Source organism: Aspergillus mulundensis (genome assembly GCF_003369625.1).
Source record: "Aspergillus mulundensis strain DSM 5745 chromosome Unknown scaffold_1, whole genome shotgun sequence".
Lineage (NCBI taxonomy): Eukaryota > Fungi > Ascomycota > Eurotiomycetes > Eurotiales > Aspergillaceae > Aspergillus > Aspergillus mulundensis.
In genome coordinates, this window is record NW_020797889.1 from 903,234 (window position 1) to 918,165 (window position 14,932).

Below are 14,932 nucleotides of genomic sequence, written 5' to 3' on the forward strand. Positions count from 1 at the left end.
TGTGCTCTGTATAGATAGGGATTCTAGTAACGAACCCCACGCGGAGGAGCTCCTCGCGGTTCATAGGTTTAACCGGCTGTCCCTGCGTATACCGGCCTCTTGCCAGATATTAATCCACCGGACATTTCTCCATCGTCTTCTCATTTCATTTCATTTCCTGCTCTCCTTTCTCTTTTTCCTCCTCTTCCCCCCCTTCGCATTCCGAAAACACCCAGCTCGTGTGCTTCTACCCCGCTGACATCATGCCTTCCGCTCTGCTCATCGGCGACATCACCCACGCCAGGAAAGAATGGGAGGATCTCTCGTCCATCCTGACCCTCAAGGTAAGTAATCAAGACTTGCGCATGGTCAGCGCAGTGTCTAATACAGATACTGCAGGAATTCCCCTCAGGAAACAGAGAAGACTTCATCCGCAACCTCAAGAACGGGGAATACGATGATCTGGTGGCTCTCTACCGATCCAATGCTTCTACAAAGGTATTCCCGCTTCAACAATACGTTACTGAATCGCGCTGACATGCGTAGTTCACCGGCCCCTTTGACGCAGAATTGGTTTCTCTCCTGCCCAAATCACTGAAATATATCTGCCATAACGGAGCCGGGTACGACAATATCGATATTCCCGCCTGCTCGGAGAAGGGTGGGTCATAACGATAATCACCGCGGATCGAACTAATAGGTTTACCATAGGCATTTCCGTCTCCAGCACGCCAGTTGCCGTCAACAACGCCACGGCTGATGTCGGCATCTTCCTTATGATTGGTGCCTTGCGACAGGCCTACGTGCCCCTGACTGCAATCCGAGAGGGTACGGGCGTCCATACAACCGAAGGGTATACGGTATACTGATAGCACAGGCAACTGGCACGGTCAGACTACGCTAGGTCATGACCCCAAAGGCAAGGTGCTTGGTATCCTCGGCATGGGAGGAATCGGTCGCGTAGGTCCACCGCGCCCGCGTCATGTCCGTTCATCACTAATGTAACCCATGTAGGAAATGGCCAAGCGAGCACAAGCGTTCGGGATGACAATCCAATACCACAATCGGTCGCAACTGAGCCCTGAGCTTGAGAACGGTGCTAAATACGTCTCGTTTGACGATTTGCTGGCCACGTCCGACGTGCTGAGTCTGAACCTGGCGCTCAATCCGTCCACCCGCCATATCATCGGCGAAAAGGAGTTCCAGAAGATGAAGGATGGTGTCGTGATTGTAAACACCGCTCGTGGTGCGCTGATCGACGAGAAGGCGCTGGTAGCTGCACTGGAGTCCAAGAAGGTAAGACCGTTGCTCCTTTTTGATGAGTGTCGCTAAGTTAGTAGGTTATGTCGGCCGGTCTGGACGTATACGAGAACGAGCCGATTGTAGAGCTGGGCTTGCTCAACAACCCTCGAGTCATGCTTCTGCCGCATATCGGTACGATGACCTATGAAACACAGAAGGAGATGGAGATTCTGGTGTTGGACAACTTGCGGTCGGCAGTGGAGAAGGGCGAGTTGATCACGCAGGTGCCGGAACAGAAGAAGTAGTACAAGAGAAGATATATGCCATAGTATCTTAGACATAAATTGAATTGTTTTTGATTCTCAGATGTTTTTCGTAGAGTTGTAACTTTCGCGGACACGGGCTAGATTGAGTGGATACTGCCGGCCGGGGCGGAGGCGGTGACCAGAAATAGCTAGTTAGGGCTCGCTTAGGGCATCAGTGCCAAGAGCGAAATCCGCACCACAACGAGCGACTCTCGCGATCTCCAAAGTTTGACGGCCGACGACGCAAACGACAATCTTCTCTCCCGACATCGAGGACCACCCCGGCAACCACATCAAAATGGTGAGTTACTATCGATTATTGCGTTCAGGATCATGAGGAGGATTGTTTTCGTCGAAGCACGCTCGCCCAAAGGGAACAAATGCAAAGGGAACCGCTGCACGATGGCAATTCGACGCCTTCCTGTGTCTCTATGCCGATTTTTCGACTGCTCTCGTTACCTACATCACGACCCGTGCTGCGATAAAAATCTGTGTTTGGGATCAGGAAAATTGGCTGGACTGGAATGCTGATGGGTTTTTTTTCTCGATCAGGTCCGTTACGCTGCTCAGGACATTCCGGCCGCTAAGAGCGCCCGCGCTCGGGGCTCTTACCTCCGTGTCAGCTTCAAGAACACCCGCGAGACCGCCCAGGCCATCAACGGCATGAAGCTGCAGCGCGCCCTTACCTTCCTCGAGAACGTCAAGACCAAGACCGAGGTCGTTCCTTTCCGCCGATTCGCCAGCTCCACTGGTCGCTGCGCTCAGGGTGAGTGCATTCCTACGATATCCGAAGCGATGGTTCCTCCAGAAAGAGAAGGTTATTGGATCGAGGGCAGAGATTTCATGGGGTGGTGATTATGGCAGACTTGGAGGACACCGGGGAACGGATCATAGCATTTGGCTCAGAGAGATGCTGACCGTTTTTCAGCTAAGCAGTGGGGTGTTGCCCGTGCCCGCTGGCCCGTCAAGTCGGCCGAGTTCCTCCTCGACCTTCTGAAGAACGCTGAGGCCAACGCCGACACCAAGGGTCTCGACACCGGCAACCTTGTTGTCAAGCACATCCAGGTCAACCAGGCTCCCAAGGGCCGCAGACGTACCTACCGTGCTCACGGTCGTGTATGTTCCAACCGCTGACTGATAGCCGCTTGCCGCTTATTCTAACACGAACCTAGATCAACCCTTACATGACCAACCCCTGCCACATCGAGCTCATCCTTACCGAGGGTGAGGAGGAGGTCAAGAAGGCCAACGTTGTCGAGCGCACCCGTCTCAGCTCCCGGCAGCGTGGTGCTCAGATCCGCAAGGCCATCACCTCGGCGTAAGCGGACTGGGTGTCGGGGAGGAGTGAATGAAGTGGTCAGAATTTGAATGGGATAGCCGGAGTTTTTCTGTTGTACGGAACAAATACCTGGTCACGAAGGAAATACAAAAGATTCTTCAAAAGATTAATTCTCTGAAAAGCTATTCGAATGCGGGCTGAGCGACGGAAATCAGTCTATTTTTGCACGGCATGGCGGAACTGTACAACTTTGGATTTGGCGCAATACAGCCACTGTTCTTTCACTACCATGATCTATGATCCCTAGAGCATACCAACTACATAAGGTCAAGTACTTCTCACTGGAAGACGCTCGTAAGCAGCCTGCATAGAACAGTTTCTGCAATCATATATATCTGCCGTTTAACCTACAGCTTACGTCCATGGTCAGTGAGACGGTGTCGCGCACGGAAGCCAAGGGTGGCGGTGCTGCAGTACGCATAGTCCTTCTCTTGAGCTTAAAACCACACGACGAATAGTTGGTCAGAATCATCAGCAGCTGGCTGATTGAGTCACGGCATTCGCGACCGATTGTGGTTGCATACGTGTTTCAAGCCGCTGATTGCAACTCTGTGGCGGTGGTGGGGAAGTCGAAATCACCACCAGGATCCATCTTCCCCAGGCATCACCATTAACCATTCTACCTAATTACTATAATGGCTGACTGGCTGTGACATTCTGCTGCCCTTGCGCGTCGCCGACGAAGCACAAAGCGCCACTTGGGCTTGTGATCAGGTTGCTTGGGATCGTCGCTTCTTTCTGCCTGTGAGGCGCTTATTAGTCTGGACTTTGGCTCGTGAGCCAGCCTAAAATTCCCCAGATGCCTCCGTCACATACTTAGCTGCTGCTGCTAGCTCTTCCCTTTTCCCCTCTCTTTTTCTTTTCTCATCTCTTATCAATCCATTCATCCTCTACCTTTATCCCAGTATTCCTACCAGCCCGCCGACACCATGAAGCGTCTGCTCAGTACCATCAACAAGCGGCCGAACGCGAGTCAGTCAGCTCCTGTTCTACCACTGGCCCCTTACTGAACGTCAACAGGTCCTTCGCGCGACGAATACCCCCAGGACTCGCCGGAAAGCATCATCCTTAAAGAAGTGGTTCGTGCGATCTGATTAATCAGATGCGGGGAAGACACTGACCGCGTTAGACTGCATTTTGCGAAAAGGGTCAGGGTCCGAACCAACCGGTACGTCGCCGAGCCCCTTTTACTTGCATCCGTGCGGCAACTGATGAATAACAGCAAGGAGATGAGTTCGTCCACCTGCCCACTATTGTCGAGAGCGCCGAATCGAGCCCCAATGCCGCGCGTGAAGCCGCCCATCTCCTCCGGAAACTTCTCTCGTCGCCGAACTCTACAGCCGCGAATATTCAGTACAATGCGCTGATGCTGATACGCATCCTGATCGACAACCCTGGGCATACATTTAGTCGCAACTTAGACGCCAAGTTCGTCGCGACGGTCAAGGATGTGCTTCGTACGGAGAAGGATCTGGGTGTACAGCGGTTCCTCCGGGAGACGTTGGATTCTATGGAAATGCAGCGAGGGTGGGATGAGGATCTCAAGCCGCTCGTAGAGATGTGGAAGAAGGAGAAGGCTAAGATGGACAAAACTTTTAACGTGAAGGTGCGTGCGGACTTGTTCCGACAAGATGCAGGCGCTGATCTAGTATAGAGTCGATCGAACAGCTGGCGATCATCCGTGTCGCGTCAGAACTCGGATACATTTGTCCGCCATGAGCGTGTCGATACTTTGCCGCCGCCAGATGAGCTTGTCGCTCGCATATCCGAGGCCAAGACCACAGCGAAACTCCTAATGCAGTTCGTGCAGTCGACCCCGCCGACCGAGATGCTGTCCAACGACCTCATCCAGGAATTCTCCGCTCGGTCTCGACGAGCACAACGCGCCATCTCGAACTATGTCCACGCGACGAACCCTCCACCTGACGAGGATACCCTGTTGACCCTCATCGAAACAAACGACGAACTGTCTGTGGCGCTGTCCAAGCATCAGCGCGCCATGCTGCAGGCGCGGAAAGCACTCGGCCAGCAAACCCCTCCAGCCGAGCCGACCACAGCTGAACAGTCGCCTGAGCCAAGCGAGCAGCCGACTACAAGCGCAACCGCATCGCGCCCGGTTCCTCCGCCTCCTGTGCCGCTGCGAACCCAGATCGAGACTCCGCCGCTGGTTGAGCCGGTATCACCAGTCTCGCCCGAAAGGGGCCCCCAGCGGAATGCTACAACGAAGACCGAGCAGTCCGATACCTCAATGGCGAGCGGGACTGGAACAGGAGGCCGATACGAATACCGGTCCGAGGATTACCAGGTGCAGAACCCGTTTGCAGACAACTATAGTATTCCGTCAACCATCCCGGCTCACGCCGCCGACGACGACGAACGGGAAGTCGAGCGAGAAAGGTGGAATATGGCGCAACAGCCGGCCCAGCAGCACCCGCGTCCTTAGCCAAGAATCTTGTTTTGATTACTATTCTTGTGGTCTATTCCGTGTTTTTGTATTTATACCCTGTGATACCTCTTTGCGGAGTATGAATGAATTTCTTGAATAATTCTTGCGTTTTGTTGTTTAACCGCCCTACTAATTTTGCCATACTAACCAAGACAGTGCAATGCATCTATCTGATTCATCTTAGGATCAATAGTGTCGACAAAGTGGAGCAGTGTGGGCAGCTGGCGGACCGCAAGGCGTCAAATGGCACACATTCACACACAACCAGGACTAACAGGCAAGTCACCTGCAAGAGCGAAGCCCTATGCTTTTATCACATATTAAGTCTGACTCGTCGCAGGAGAAATAGATGGCCGTTTATTAAGCCGTGCCATATAAATTGCCAGTTATTACCGCAGGCATGAGGATCGCAGCCGGCCCGCCCAGACTAATGAAGCTGAAACCGCGACGCGCCCAACCCGGAGCCAACGCTGAGACCCCTGCCAGGCTGGCCAAGATCTAGATCCACAGCCTTGATTGAGGCTAATCAAGTTGAAACTATACCTCGCTTCGGTTCATCCCGACTCGGTGTCCCTGCCAGCCCTGGCGTCAACCGCCTGCGAGCCCCGGCCGCATCTTGACCGACCTGACGTCGTTCCTGTCGCACGATGCCACGCCCCTGATTCTTATGTGGATTGCAGGATGGCAATTCCTCCTCTCGGGTCTTAGCTGTGTTTCATGGCGTCTGTCAGGAAGCGTGGACGCAGGGGTCGGCCGCCCTATATAGATGGCAGCAAGGCGCTCGCTCAAGGCTTCTCTTGATCTCTTCTTTTCTCACGCACGCAGGTTCTTTCTTTCCAACCACATTCTCTTCTAAACACCGGTCTGTGACCGTCTCTCTCTTTAACAAACTCATCGGTATACTGGTCTATACCGTCCAATCACTCTCTATCTACCTATCTTCATTCTTTGAAAAGAAACCACCATCCAAACCGCCAAAATGAAGCAAGCCGCCTCCGTCCTCGCCGCCGCCGGCCTCATCTCCCTCGCCAATGCCCACGGCTACATCACCACCCCTCAGCCCCGTATGCCCGGCTCCGCCATGTCCTCCGCCTGCGGTCAGCAAGTCTACAACAACCAAGCCGCCGACCGCGCCGGTAACGTCCAGGGTGAGCTCCAGGTCGCCAACTCCCAGTCCGACTACGACGCCGACGCCTGCCACATCTGGCTGTGCAAGGGTTACCAGTTCGACGACAACACGGACAACGTCCAGTCCTACACCGCCGGTGAGACCGTCGACTTCGTGATCGACATCGTCGCCCCCCACACCGGTGTCGCCAACGTCTCGGTCGTCGACACCGCCACCAACAGCGTCATCGGCTCTGCCCTCAAGAGCTGGGACGTCTACGCCTCCACCGCCACTGGTGTCACCGAGGACGAGACCAACTTCTCCGTCACTATCCCCGACGACCTGGGCTCCCAGTGTTCCGAGGCCGGTGCCTGTGTTCTCCAGTGGTACTGGTACGCCGAGAGCATCGACCAGACCTACGAGTCCTGTGTCGACTTCACTGTTGGCGGTAGCGGATCTGGCTCCAGCGGCTCTTCCTCTTCTTCTGCTGCTGCGGCCCCCAGCTCAACCTCCTCCGCTGCTGCTACCTCCTCCACTTCCACCACTGAGGCTACCACCGCTGCCCCCACCTCCACCTCCACCACCACCACCGAGGCCAAGGTCCAGGTCCCTACCACCCTGAGCACCGCTACCCGCCCTGCCGAGACCACCACCGCCACCGAGACTGCCACCGAGATTTCCTCCGCTTCCACTGGCGTCCCCACCGACGGTACCACCGATGAGCAGCTCAACTGGGTGTCCGGCATCTTCAAGGCCCTGTACTCCCGCGAGTAAATGACTGACTCGGCTGACTGTTGAGTGGTCATGAAAGTCGTTGTTTGGAGTGTCTTTCTTTCCCTGCGTGTTCGTCGTGTATAAAACTATACTATTTCTTACTTGTACTAGCTAGCTAGACTAGAGAAGTGATGTTACCTTTATACGCTCTATAATGCTGTCTTTTGAGTAATGTTCATGTATACCTGGGTACGTCCTAGCTCGCGACACTCGAGAGTCGGGGATGCTCAGTCAGCCCAAAACAGCGGCGGTTTCGGCTCCAAGTGTCTACTTCCATAGCCCTAACCGTCCTGCCAAATCGGCGACAACGGCTGCATCCATGGAAGTTTCGGAACTTGGCATTTCTTTAACATGTAGCCAAAATAAAGGACTCTCATCTAGGAGATTAGATTAATTCTCCCTACGACTGATGTCCATCGATTACCGAGACCTCATGGCGGCTGCGGGGTCTCGAACCTCGGCTCACGGCTCCCCCATAATTTCACCCCGATAGGTATATCTTCCCGAGCTTCCAACTTCCTAACCGTATACCCAGCCCATTCAATTCATTCACAATGTCCGCCGAGGAGCAAGTCCAACTACCAGATTTCCCCTCCATCTTCTCCCTGGAGGGCAAAGTCGCCGTTGTAACCGGCGGATCCCGCGGCCTTGGGCTCTACGCTGCGAGCGGGTACCTCTCCCAGTCCCTTCCGTCTCCAAATCCCAAATTCTTCAACCCAGACTAACCTTCCTACTCCCATAGCCTGCTCCAAGCCGGCTGCTCAAAAGTCTATATCACCTCGCGCAAAAAGTCCGCCTGCGACTCCGCCGCCGCAGCCCTAAACGCCCTGCCGAACCTCCGCCCCGGCGCGCAAGCAATCTCCGTCCCCGCCGACTCCTCAAAGGTCTCCGAGATCGAGCGGTTGGTGTCCGAAGTCTCCAAGACAACAGACCACATCGACATCCTCTTCGCCAACGCCGGCGCAACATGGGGCGAGGAATTCGCCAAGTTCCCGGAGTCCGCATTCACCAAGGTCCTCGACCTCAACGTCAAGAGCGTCTTCTTCACGATCCAGAAGTTCTTCCCGCTCCTCTCTGCGCAGGCTAGCATTGAGAATAAGTCCCGTGTTATTATCACAGGCTCTGTGGCGGGAATCACGCTCGGCAGTTTAGGGAAGAACGCGAGTTTCAGCTACAGTGCGTCCAAGGCGGCGGTTCTGCATATGACGCGTAATCTGGCGGTTGAGTTGGGGCCTAGCCATGTGAACGTCACGGCTATTGCGCCGGGCTTTTACCCGAGTAAGATGGCGAACGGGCTGATTGAGCTTCAGGGGGGGATGAAGGGATTGGAAGAGGCGAGTCCGAATAAGCGGCTTGGGAGGCCTGAGGATATTGCGGGGTTGGTGGTGTTTTTGGCGAGTAGGGCTGCGGGGCATTTGAATGGGAGTGTTATCACCACGGATGGAGGGGCGCATTTGAAGGGAAGGATGTAGTTTACTTATCTATGCTGAAGGATGCTCGTGGGTTATAGGTAGATCTATGGATGGTATATACTATAAACAATATGCTATGGTTTTATAAGCAGGAAGAACTACAGCTTCGATCTATCGGTCTTGATGGCCCGGTCAATTAGGTCCATGGCCTGGTAGAGCTCGTAGTCGTGCTGCTTGGGTGTAACCACCTGGATGCTCAGCGGGGAGTTCAGGTATACCGTTCGATCGACTGTCTTCTCGTTCCCTAAACAGAACGTTAGCACATCGCAAAAAGGTTAAGTATAGCAAAGAAAGGTATGAAAACATACAGAGCTCCCGATTCGCCTTATCCCAACTCCCAATAACCCGCTCGCTCATCTCCGTCCCGCTCTCCAAATCTTCCTTCCCAAAGTTCCTGACCGGAACAGTTCCCGCGGGATAATCCAGCAGGACAAAAGAAGACGTATACCCGACCGCATTATACCGATCCAGTTCCGGGACCGGATGCGGCGCAACGGGGTGGATGATTGCGTCGATTGTCTGTTCATGCGCTGTACTACCATGCATCCACAGTTCTCTGCGGAGCTCAAGTTCCAGGTCTCCACGTGCAGCCTGGAGCTCAGCTAGTTGTGAGAGGAGAAGCGGGCGCCCACGCTTCGTGCGGCCCTTCAGCCACGGGATGAGCGTTTCGCCGGTGCTTTCGAGGAGATCGAGCATTGTGGCACCGCCGTCGACGCCCATGAGACGGCCGGCTATAGACTGGCAATTTGCCAACGCTCTGGGCACAGGCAGCTCAATGACGTTGATACCGGGAGTACGGCGGAGTGCGGCAGCGACTTCATTGAGAACTTTTGCAATCGGTGGATGAGGCACGACGATTCCATCGGATGGCAGGACGCCTATGGTAATTGGTCTCGTTCTCGTTCCAAACGAGGAAAGAGGTGACGGCCATGCGCCGGGGACACAATCCTCGCCGAACCACTGAGCCCTAGGAACCAGATGCGTCATGACGGCATTGATATCAGACACAGAATGCGCGATTGGACCTGCGACAGGCTGGAGCGAGATTCGCCCTTTACCTCGGGGCTGCCCGTCTGTTTGCCCGCCATATGGGACACGGCCCTGGCTTGGCTTGAACCCGTACAGTGCGTTGCACATAGCGGGGACACGGATCGAACCGCCGATATCCGTCCCAAAGCCCATCATGCTACCACGAAGGGCGAGAAGGGCTCCCTCGCCGCCAGTTGAGCCGCCGACGGTGAGCTGGCGGTTGCGTGGGTTGAGGGTGCGGCCGAAGAGGTGGTTTGCTGAGTCGAGGGCGCCCATTGTTTGCGGGACGTTAGTCTTGGTGATAATTATTGCGCCGAGGGATTTCAAGAGTGAGACTAGGGGTGCGTCCTTCTCGGCAGGCTTTGAGGCGAGGGCTGCGATGCCGACGGTTGAGTCGACGCCGCGGATGTTGAATGAGTCCTTTATTGAGATGGGGAGGCCGTGGAGGGGGCCAGTTGGGGTGCCGGTGCGGCGGAGATGCTCGTCTAGTTCTTCGGCACGTTGGAGAGCAGACTCAAAGAGAGGTTCGGTTAGACACCGTGTAAGTTGATGGGCAATGGCAGCTCTCTGGCTCGTTAGTTTGACATTCATGAGAGGGGATAGATTGGGGTACTTTGCAGAATGCCCGAATGACTTCTTTGGTTGTAAGGCGCTGTGTATGAATCTGTCTTAAGAGGCCGGCAATATCATGATTCTCCGTGATCTCAATCTCTCTCGAAGAAAGCAGACCGCATGACCGAGGAATGTCCATAACATTGACCCTGTCGTAGTGGACATTGGTGACAGACTCCGCTGGAGAGTGCATCCCAGGAGGGATTTGGTCCTGAGAAAGACGCCATTCCTGCGGAATGCGCTGCCACAGTTGTTCCTGCTTGTGCTGTACAATTGAAGAGTACTCCATTCTATCTTGTGTTGACTGTCTGAGGAGAGTGTAGGCGGGGGATTTATGCTGTTGATGGGATGCGGAGAACCTCGGCAGTCATAAGCCGTCATAAGTGTCATTAGTCATGATTCATTTACATAAAGTTATACAGTCTTGTCAAAGTCCAGCTCCAACACTTCCCGGTCTCTCTCCTTCGTCCTCTCCCTCGTCGGCAGCAACGTCCTCTCTCGACTCTGTCGCTGCGTTCTCATTCTATCTAGCATTAATTGGTTTCGTGAGTGTCGGCTGGTCCGAATCCACCCTCTTGCTCGTCGAAGTCCCTCCTGGAAGATATCTCCGATATCGTCCAGCACCAGCGCCAGTAAAACCAATGGAATTGAGATCCCAAAGCCAATGCCAAATGTATACTTGGCTACATACCCCATGGACAGGTTGTTCTCGAACTCTGGCATGTTGATGGTAAAGACCGATGTAATGAACGAGAGCGGCAGGAAAACAATTGTGACGATCGTGAAGACCATGAGGATTTTTCCCTGGCGAGCTGTCCCAGCCGCTTGATCGCGAGCAAACCGCGCCTCAAACGCGTTGGCATGTTTCTGCTTCAGGTCGAGAAGGTCCGTAATGGACGAATAGATCCGTTCGGCCTGCTTGTCCATACGGTCAATGTCCTTTAAATGTATATCGATGGTACGCTGCTGCTCCCCAAACCGCTTCTTCATATCTCTCTGATTCTGATTCTGGCCGAGATAGATCTCGGACACCACCTTTTCAAAGTCATCGAGGACGTTTTTCTGGTAGTGCAGGACCATGCGGATCATGTTGAGCTCGTCGCGGATATCCTTGGCTTCGGCGAGCAGGTCCGTTTCCTGCCCGATATCAAGCAGTTCGTCGACGAACAACGGCTCGTCGTCGACTTCGTCACCATCTTGCTTTTTTTTCTCTTCCTTGTCCAGATTCTTGGCTACTTTGTCCTGTCGTCGTGCGAATTTATTATGCTTCCGGTGGTTCTTGAGCCAGTCTGATGCCTGCGCTGATGCCCGGTTGAATCGATTGAATAGGTGGCTCTCGCGGTCTGTTGCGATGCCGATGGACGACTCAAACATGTCCAAGAATTGGTACTCGTCATCGCCCATGCGGTGCCGATCGAAGACTCCTGAGCAGCGATTGGTGATGGTGATGGCGAGATCATAAACAGAGCGCACGGGGTCGCGTGTTTTCGAGTTTATATCCTCAATAATCCCGTCCAGCACATTCAATGGGTCGTTCTTTGGCTGGTCCCAGCGCTGCGGAAAGCTGGTCACGATCAAGCTAGGCCCAAGAATCCACATCCACAGCTGGTCGACCATGAAGATCTTTGGCTCCGGGACACGGGATCTCTTTTTCTGGTACCGGTACACAACCTGATCCTGGTCTCGTGTCTGCGTATCGATGTTCGGATAGAAGAACTGGTCCAGTGTGCGACGGATATGCAAGGACGTTGACGAAGAAGTGAGATGAGCACGCAGGAGCAACTCATCGCGCGTAGGAGCGCGGTCAAGACCCGGCCGAGGGGTCTGAGCCTGTTGAGTCTTGTGAATCGCCTCCTGCATCCTATTTCGTCCCTCTACCGTCTCGAAATGCAGGTATGGCATGAAGTAGCAGATGTTCCTCTCCGGTTCATCGTTCTTATCCTTACACAGCGTTGGATGCGGAGACTTGTCTCGTCGAATAGGAGGCGATTTAAGGCCTTTAGGTGTTCCTGCTGACCCTTTCTTGCTTTTCTTTCCTGATGTGCTCTGGTTGTCATCTTGCGAATCCAACCGCTCCATCTTTCCGCTTGGCCTCTGCTTCTTCTTCCCGTCAGGTTTTGGAGATGGCGGAGGCACCGGCGGCGATGGCAGATCTCTCGACATACCATTGATCAATATCCTCGGTGATTGAACCTCCTCGACCTTCTCCTCCTTGTTATCAACACTATCATGGTACTTCGGCGCCCGATGTGTACTCTGACACAACGGTCTCATGAAATTGGAATGCATCTTCTGCCCGCGATGCTGATAATTGAACGACCTCTCCAGGCCCTTGAAACTGTCAACATCGTGCGCCCCTTCCTCAATAAACGCCTTCGTCAGTAACGCTTCCACCCAGGCCATATTGTTTGCCGGGAGATGGATCCACCGGAACTCGGTCGCCTTGCTATGCATCGGCAGCGCATTGAATGCTTGCTTCCGGTAGTTCTCCGTATCACGTCCATACAGCAGATTGAACACCGACGTCCGCTTTACCCGGTTCTCATTGTGGAAGTTTCCGAAATCAACCACGGTCGCTTCGAATCCCTCGCATGCCCCACGCGCATCCTCGCTCAGCGCCTCGACATTGTTATATGGTGCCAATAGCGCAACAATATCCTTCCGCTTGAACTGCGCCGCGCGTAAGAACGGCGTGCTCCCGAAGTTATCCCTCAGCCGCTGCTTCATGTCATTCCGCTCAAGCAAACACTCAACGACCTCGCGATGCCCTCCCTGCGCGGCCAAATGCAGTGGCGAAATCCCATTCAGCAGCTGTGCGTTGATCTTCGCCCCTGCCGCTATCAACCGCCTCGCAATACTCTCACTCCCCCTATCACAGGCATTATGCAGTGGCGTCCAACCGCCATCACTCCGCGCATTCACGTCAGCGCCATGCCTCAGCAACAACGATACAATGCTCTCATTCCCATGCGCAACAGCCAAATGCAGCGCTGTCTTGTTCCGTCCTTCTACAGCATTCACATCAGCCCCCGCCATAGCCGGGCCCCCAAGCCCAGCTCCTCTCCCTCTCGTACTAACAAGCAACGGCCGGATAAGCATCATCTCCGCAAACCGCTCCTTCCCCGTCGCACAAGCCCAATGCAGCGGCGTCCTCCCCAGCTCATCCCCCGCATCAACAGCGCAAACTGTACTCAGTAGCAACGTCACCACATCCTCGCCCCAATCGCACGTCTTATCAGCCGCCAGGTTATGCAATACATTGCGGCCCCGGTTATCCGTCGCATTAACGTTCGCCCCGCGGTCAATGAGGACCTGGAGAACATGGAAATGGTTCCGCCACGCAGCCGTCATCAGCGCCGTGCGGCCCTTCCGATCGCGCGTCTCAGCCGCAGCGCCGTGCTCAAGTAGAATCTGCACAACGCGGACATGGTTCCGCTCCACGGCCTTGAGGAGCGGCGAAGGCGTAACTCTCCCTCCTCCGCTATCTTTCGTCCCGGTCCCTAGCGCACTGTGATCAGGCAAAGCGCCCATCTCCAGCAAATACCGCACAGCACTAATCCCGCCCCTCTCGCACGCGCGCATTAGCCCAACGCGCAGAAACCCATCCGTCAGCTGGCCCGTCTCGCGCGCAATCGCGATGACATCGTGCAGGTCCGAGGTGGCATCCGATGCGCAGGCCTTCAGCAGGCGCGGCTCGAGGCGGTCGGTGCCGTGGGTCGAGGCGTTGTTGGAGCTGGTGATGCTGCGGGAGCGGGCGCGGGCGTCGGCGTCGGCCATTTTGGTGTCTCGATTTTTTTCTCTTCTCTTTTGCTTCTTATCGCTTGCTCACTTGCTTTTCTTATCCGCGATCGTGGTTATGTGGGGAGACAGCGTCTCGTGAAGTAGGATTATGTAGGCATTGAAGTAATTGGTCTAGCGTATTGCGACTGCAATGTTCTTCTCGTCGAGGCGTCGTAGTCCTTCGCGCGGGGAGAGAGAAAACAGGATGGCGATGGCGATTGCGATAGCGAACCGCGTTTAAAATGCAGTGCAGACACCAAAAAAACAAGCCGGCGGTCCAGACCGTTAAATACGAGCTCCCGGCGCCCAGCTGAACCGGTTTCAAGTCTTCAAGAAAGAAAATCGCTTAGCTGCAGGTTGGGCCTGAATCCAGTGCACTAAATCAGTTTAGTCTCTGTGCTACTCTGTATACAGTAGGATGAATGCTGATTGCTCGATGGGTGCTGCTGCTGCACAATGAGAATACAGGTAACCCAGGCCGAAAGACAAAGATAGGCTCATCATGACAATTATTTATTATTCTATCGCTCTACTATAACAGAAATCCGAGGGGTCGAGGTTCGTGGGAATCCACAGTATGCAAGGTCAGGAGACGGCGTCTAGCAGCAGTTTCCAAAAAGCAAAAGAAAAGGTAAGACAAGGCCGAAGTACAAATCCCGGAATCAGAATGCTCGCCGCAAAAAATCACAAGGAAAATTCTTTTTGTGTCGCATGTACGCCGCCGCCCCGGTCCCAGTCCTGCCTTCTGTACTATTACAGAGGAACATGGATGACGATGATAAATAGAGTGATTAAGGTGTATAGTAAGATGCAACTTTGACAGTATCGCCCAAGCTCGAACATTAA

At 54.3% G+C, this 14,932-nt stretch overlaps 5 protein-coding genes across 5 annotated transcripts; 4 read left to right on the forward strand and 1 right to left on the reverse strand.

The window, feature by feature from the left end:
* Positions 1-242: 242 nt before the first annotated feature.
* On the forward strand, positions 243-2,848 carry DSM5745_01801 (60S ribosomal uL22 domain-containing protein; the record flags this gene model as incomplete). Its single annotated transcript, XM_026743817.1, has 10 exons — positions 243-323; positions 379-477; positions 526-640; positions 691-807; positions 857-939; positions 994-1,275; positions 1,320-1,505; positions 2,079-2,292; positions 2,455-2,642; positions 2,699-2,848. 10 exons carry the CDS (start codon positions 243-245, stop codon positions 2,846-2,848), a joined length of 1,515 nt encoding a protein of 504 aa, XP_026606980.1.
* Positions 2,849-3,794: 946 nt separating this feature from the next.
* Positions 3,795-5,308, forward strand: DSM5745_01802 (uncharacterized protein; the record flags this gene model as incomplete). Its single annotated transcript, XM_026743818.1, has 5 exons — positions 3,795-3,837; positions 3,886-3,944; positions 3,995-4,033; positions 4,088-4,471; positions 4,520-5,308. 5 exons carry the CDS (start codon positions 3,795-3,797, stop codon positions 5,306-5,308), a joined length of 1,314 nt encoding a protein of 437 aa, XP_026606981.1.
* Positions 5,309-6,290: 982 nt separating this feature from the next.
* Positions 6,291-7,193, forward strand: DSM5745_01803 (uncharacterized protein; the record flags this gene model as incomplete). The annotated part of the gene is made up of 1 exon (XM_026743819.1): positions 6,291-7,193. The coding sequence occupies one exon, from the start codon at positions 6,291-6,293 to the stop codon at positions 7,191-7,193; it is 903 nt and encodes a 300-aa protein (XP_026606982.1).
* Positions 7,194-7,747: 554 nt separating this feature from the next.
* On the forward strand, positions 7,748-8,665 carry DSM5745_01804 (oxidoreductase, short-chain dehydrogenase/reductase family; the record flags this gene model as incomplete). The annotated part of the gene is made up of 2 exons (XM_026743820.1): positions 7,748-7,863; positions 7,936-8,665. 2 exons carry the CDS (start codon positions 7,748-7,750, stop codon positions 8,663-8,665), a joined length of 846 nt encoding a protein of 281 aa, XP_026606983.1.
* A 98-nt stretch (positions 8,666-8,763) lies between these two features.
* Positions 8,764-14,083, reverse strand: DSM5745_01805 (ankyrin repeat protein; the record flags this gene model as incomplete). Its single annotated transcript, XM_026743821.1, has 4 exons — positions 8,764-8,909; positions 8,974-10,261; positions 10,308-10,571; positions 10,727-14,083. 4 exons carry the CDS (start codon positions 14,081-14,083, stop codon positions 8,764-8,766), a joined length of 5,055 nt encoding a protein of 1,684 aa, XP_026606984.1.
* Positions 14,084-14,932: the final 849 nt, after the last annotated feature.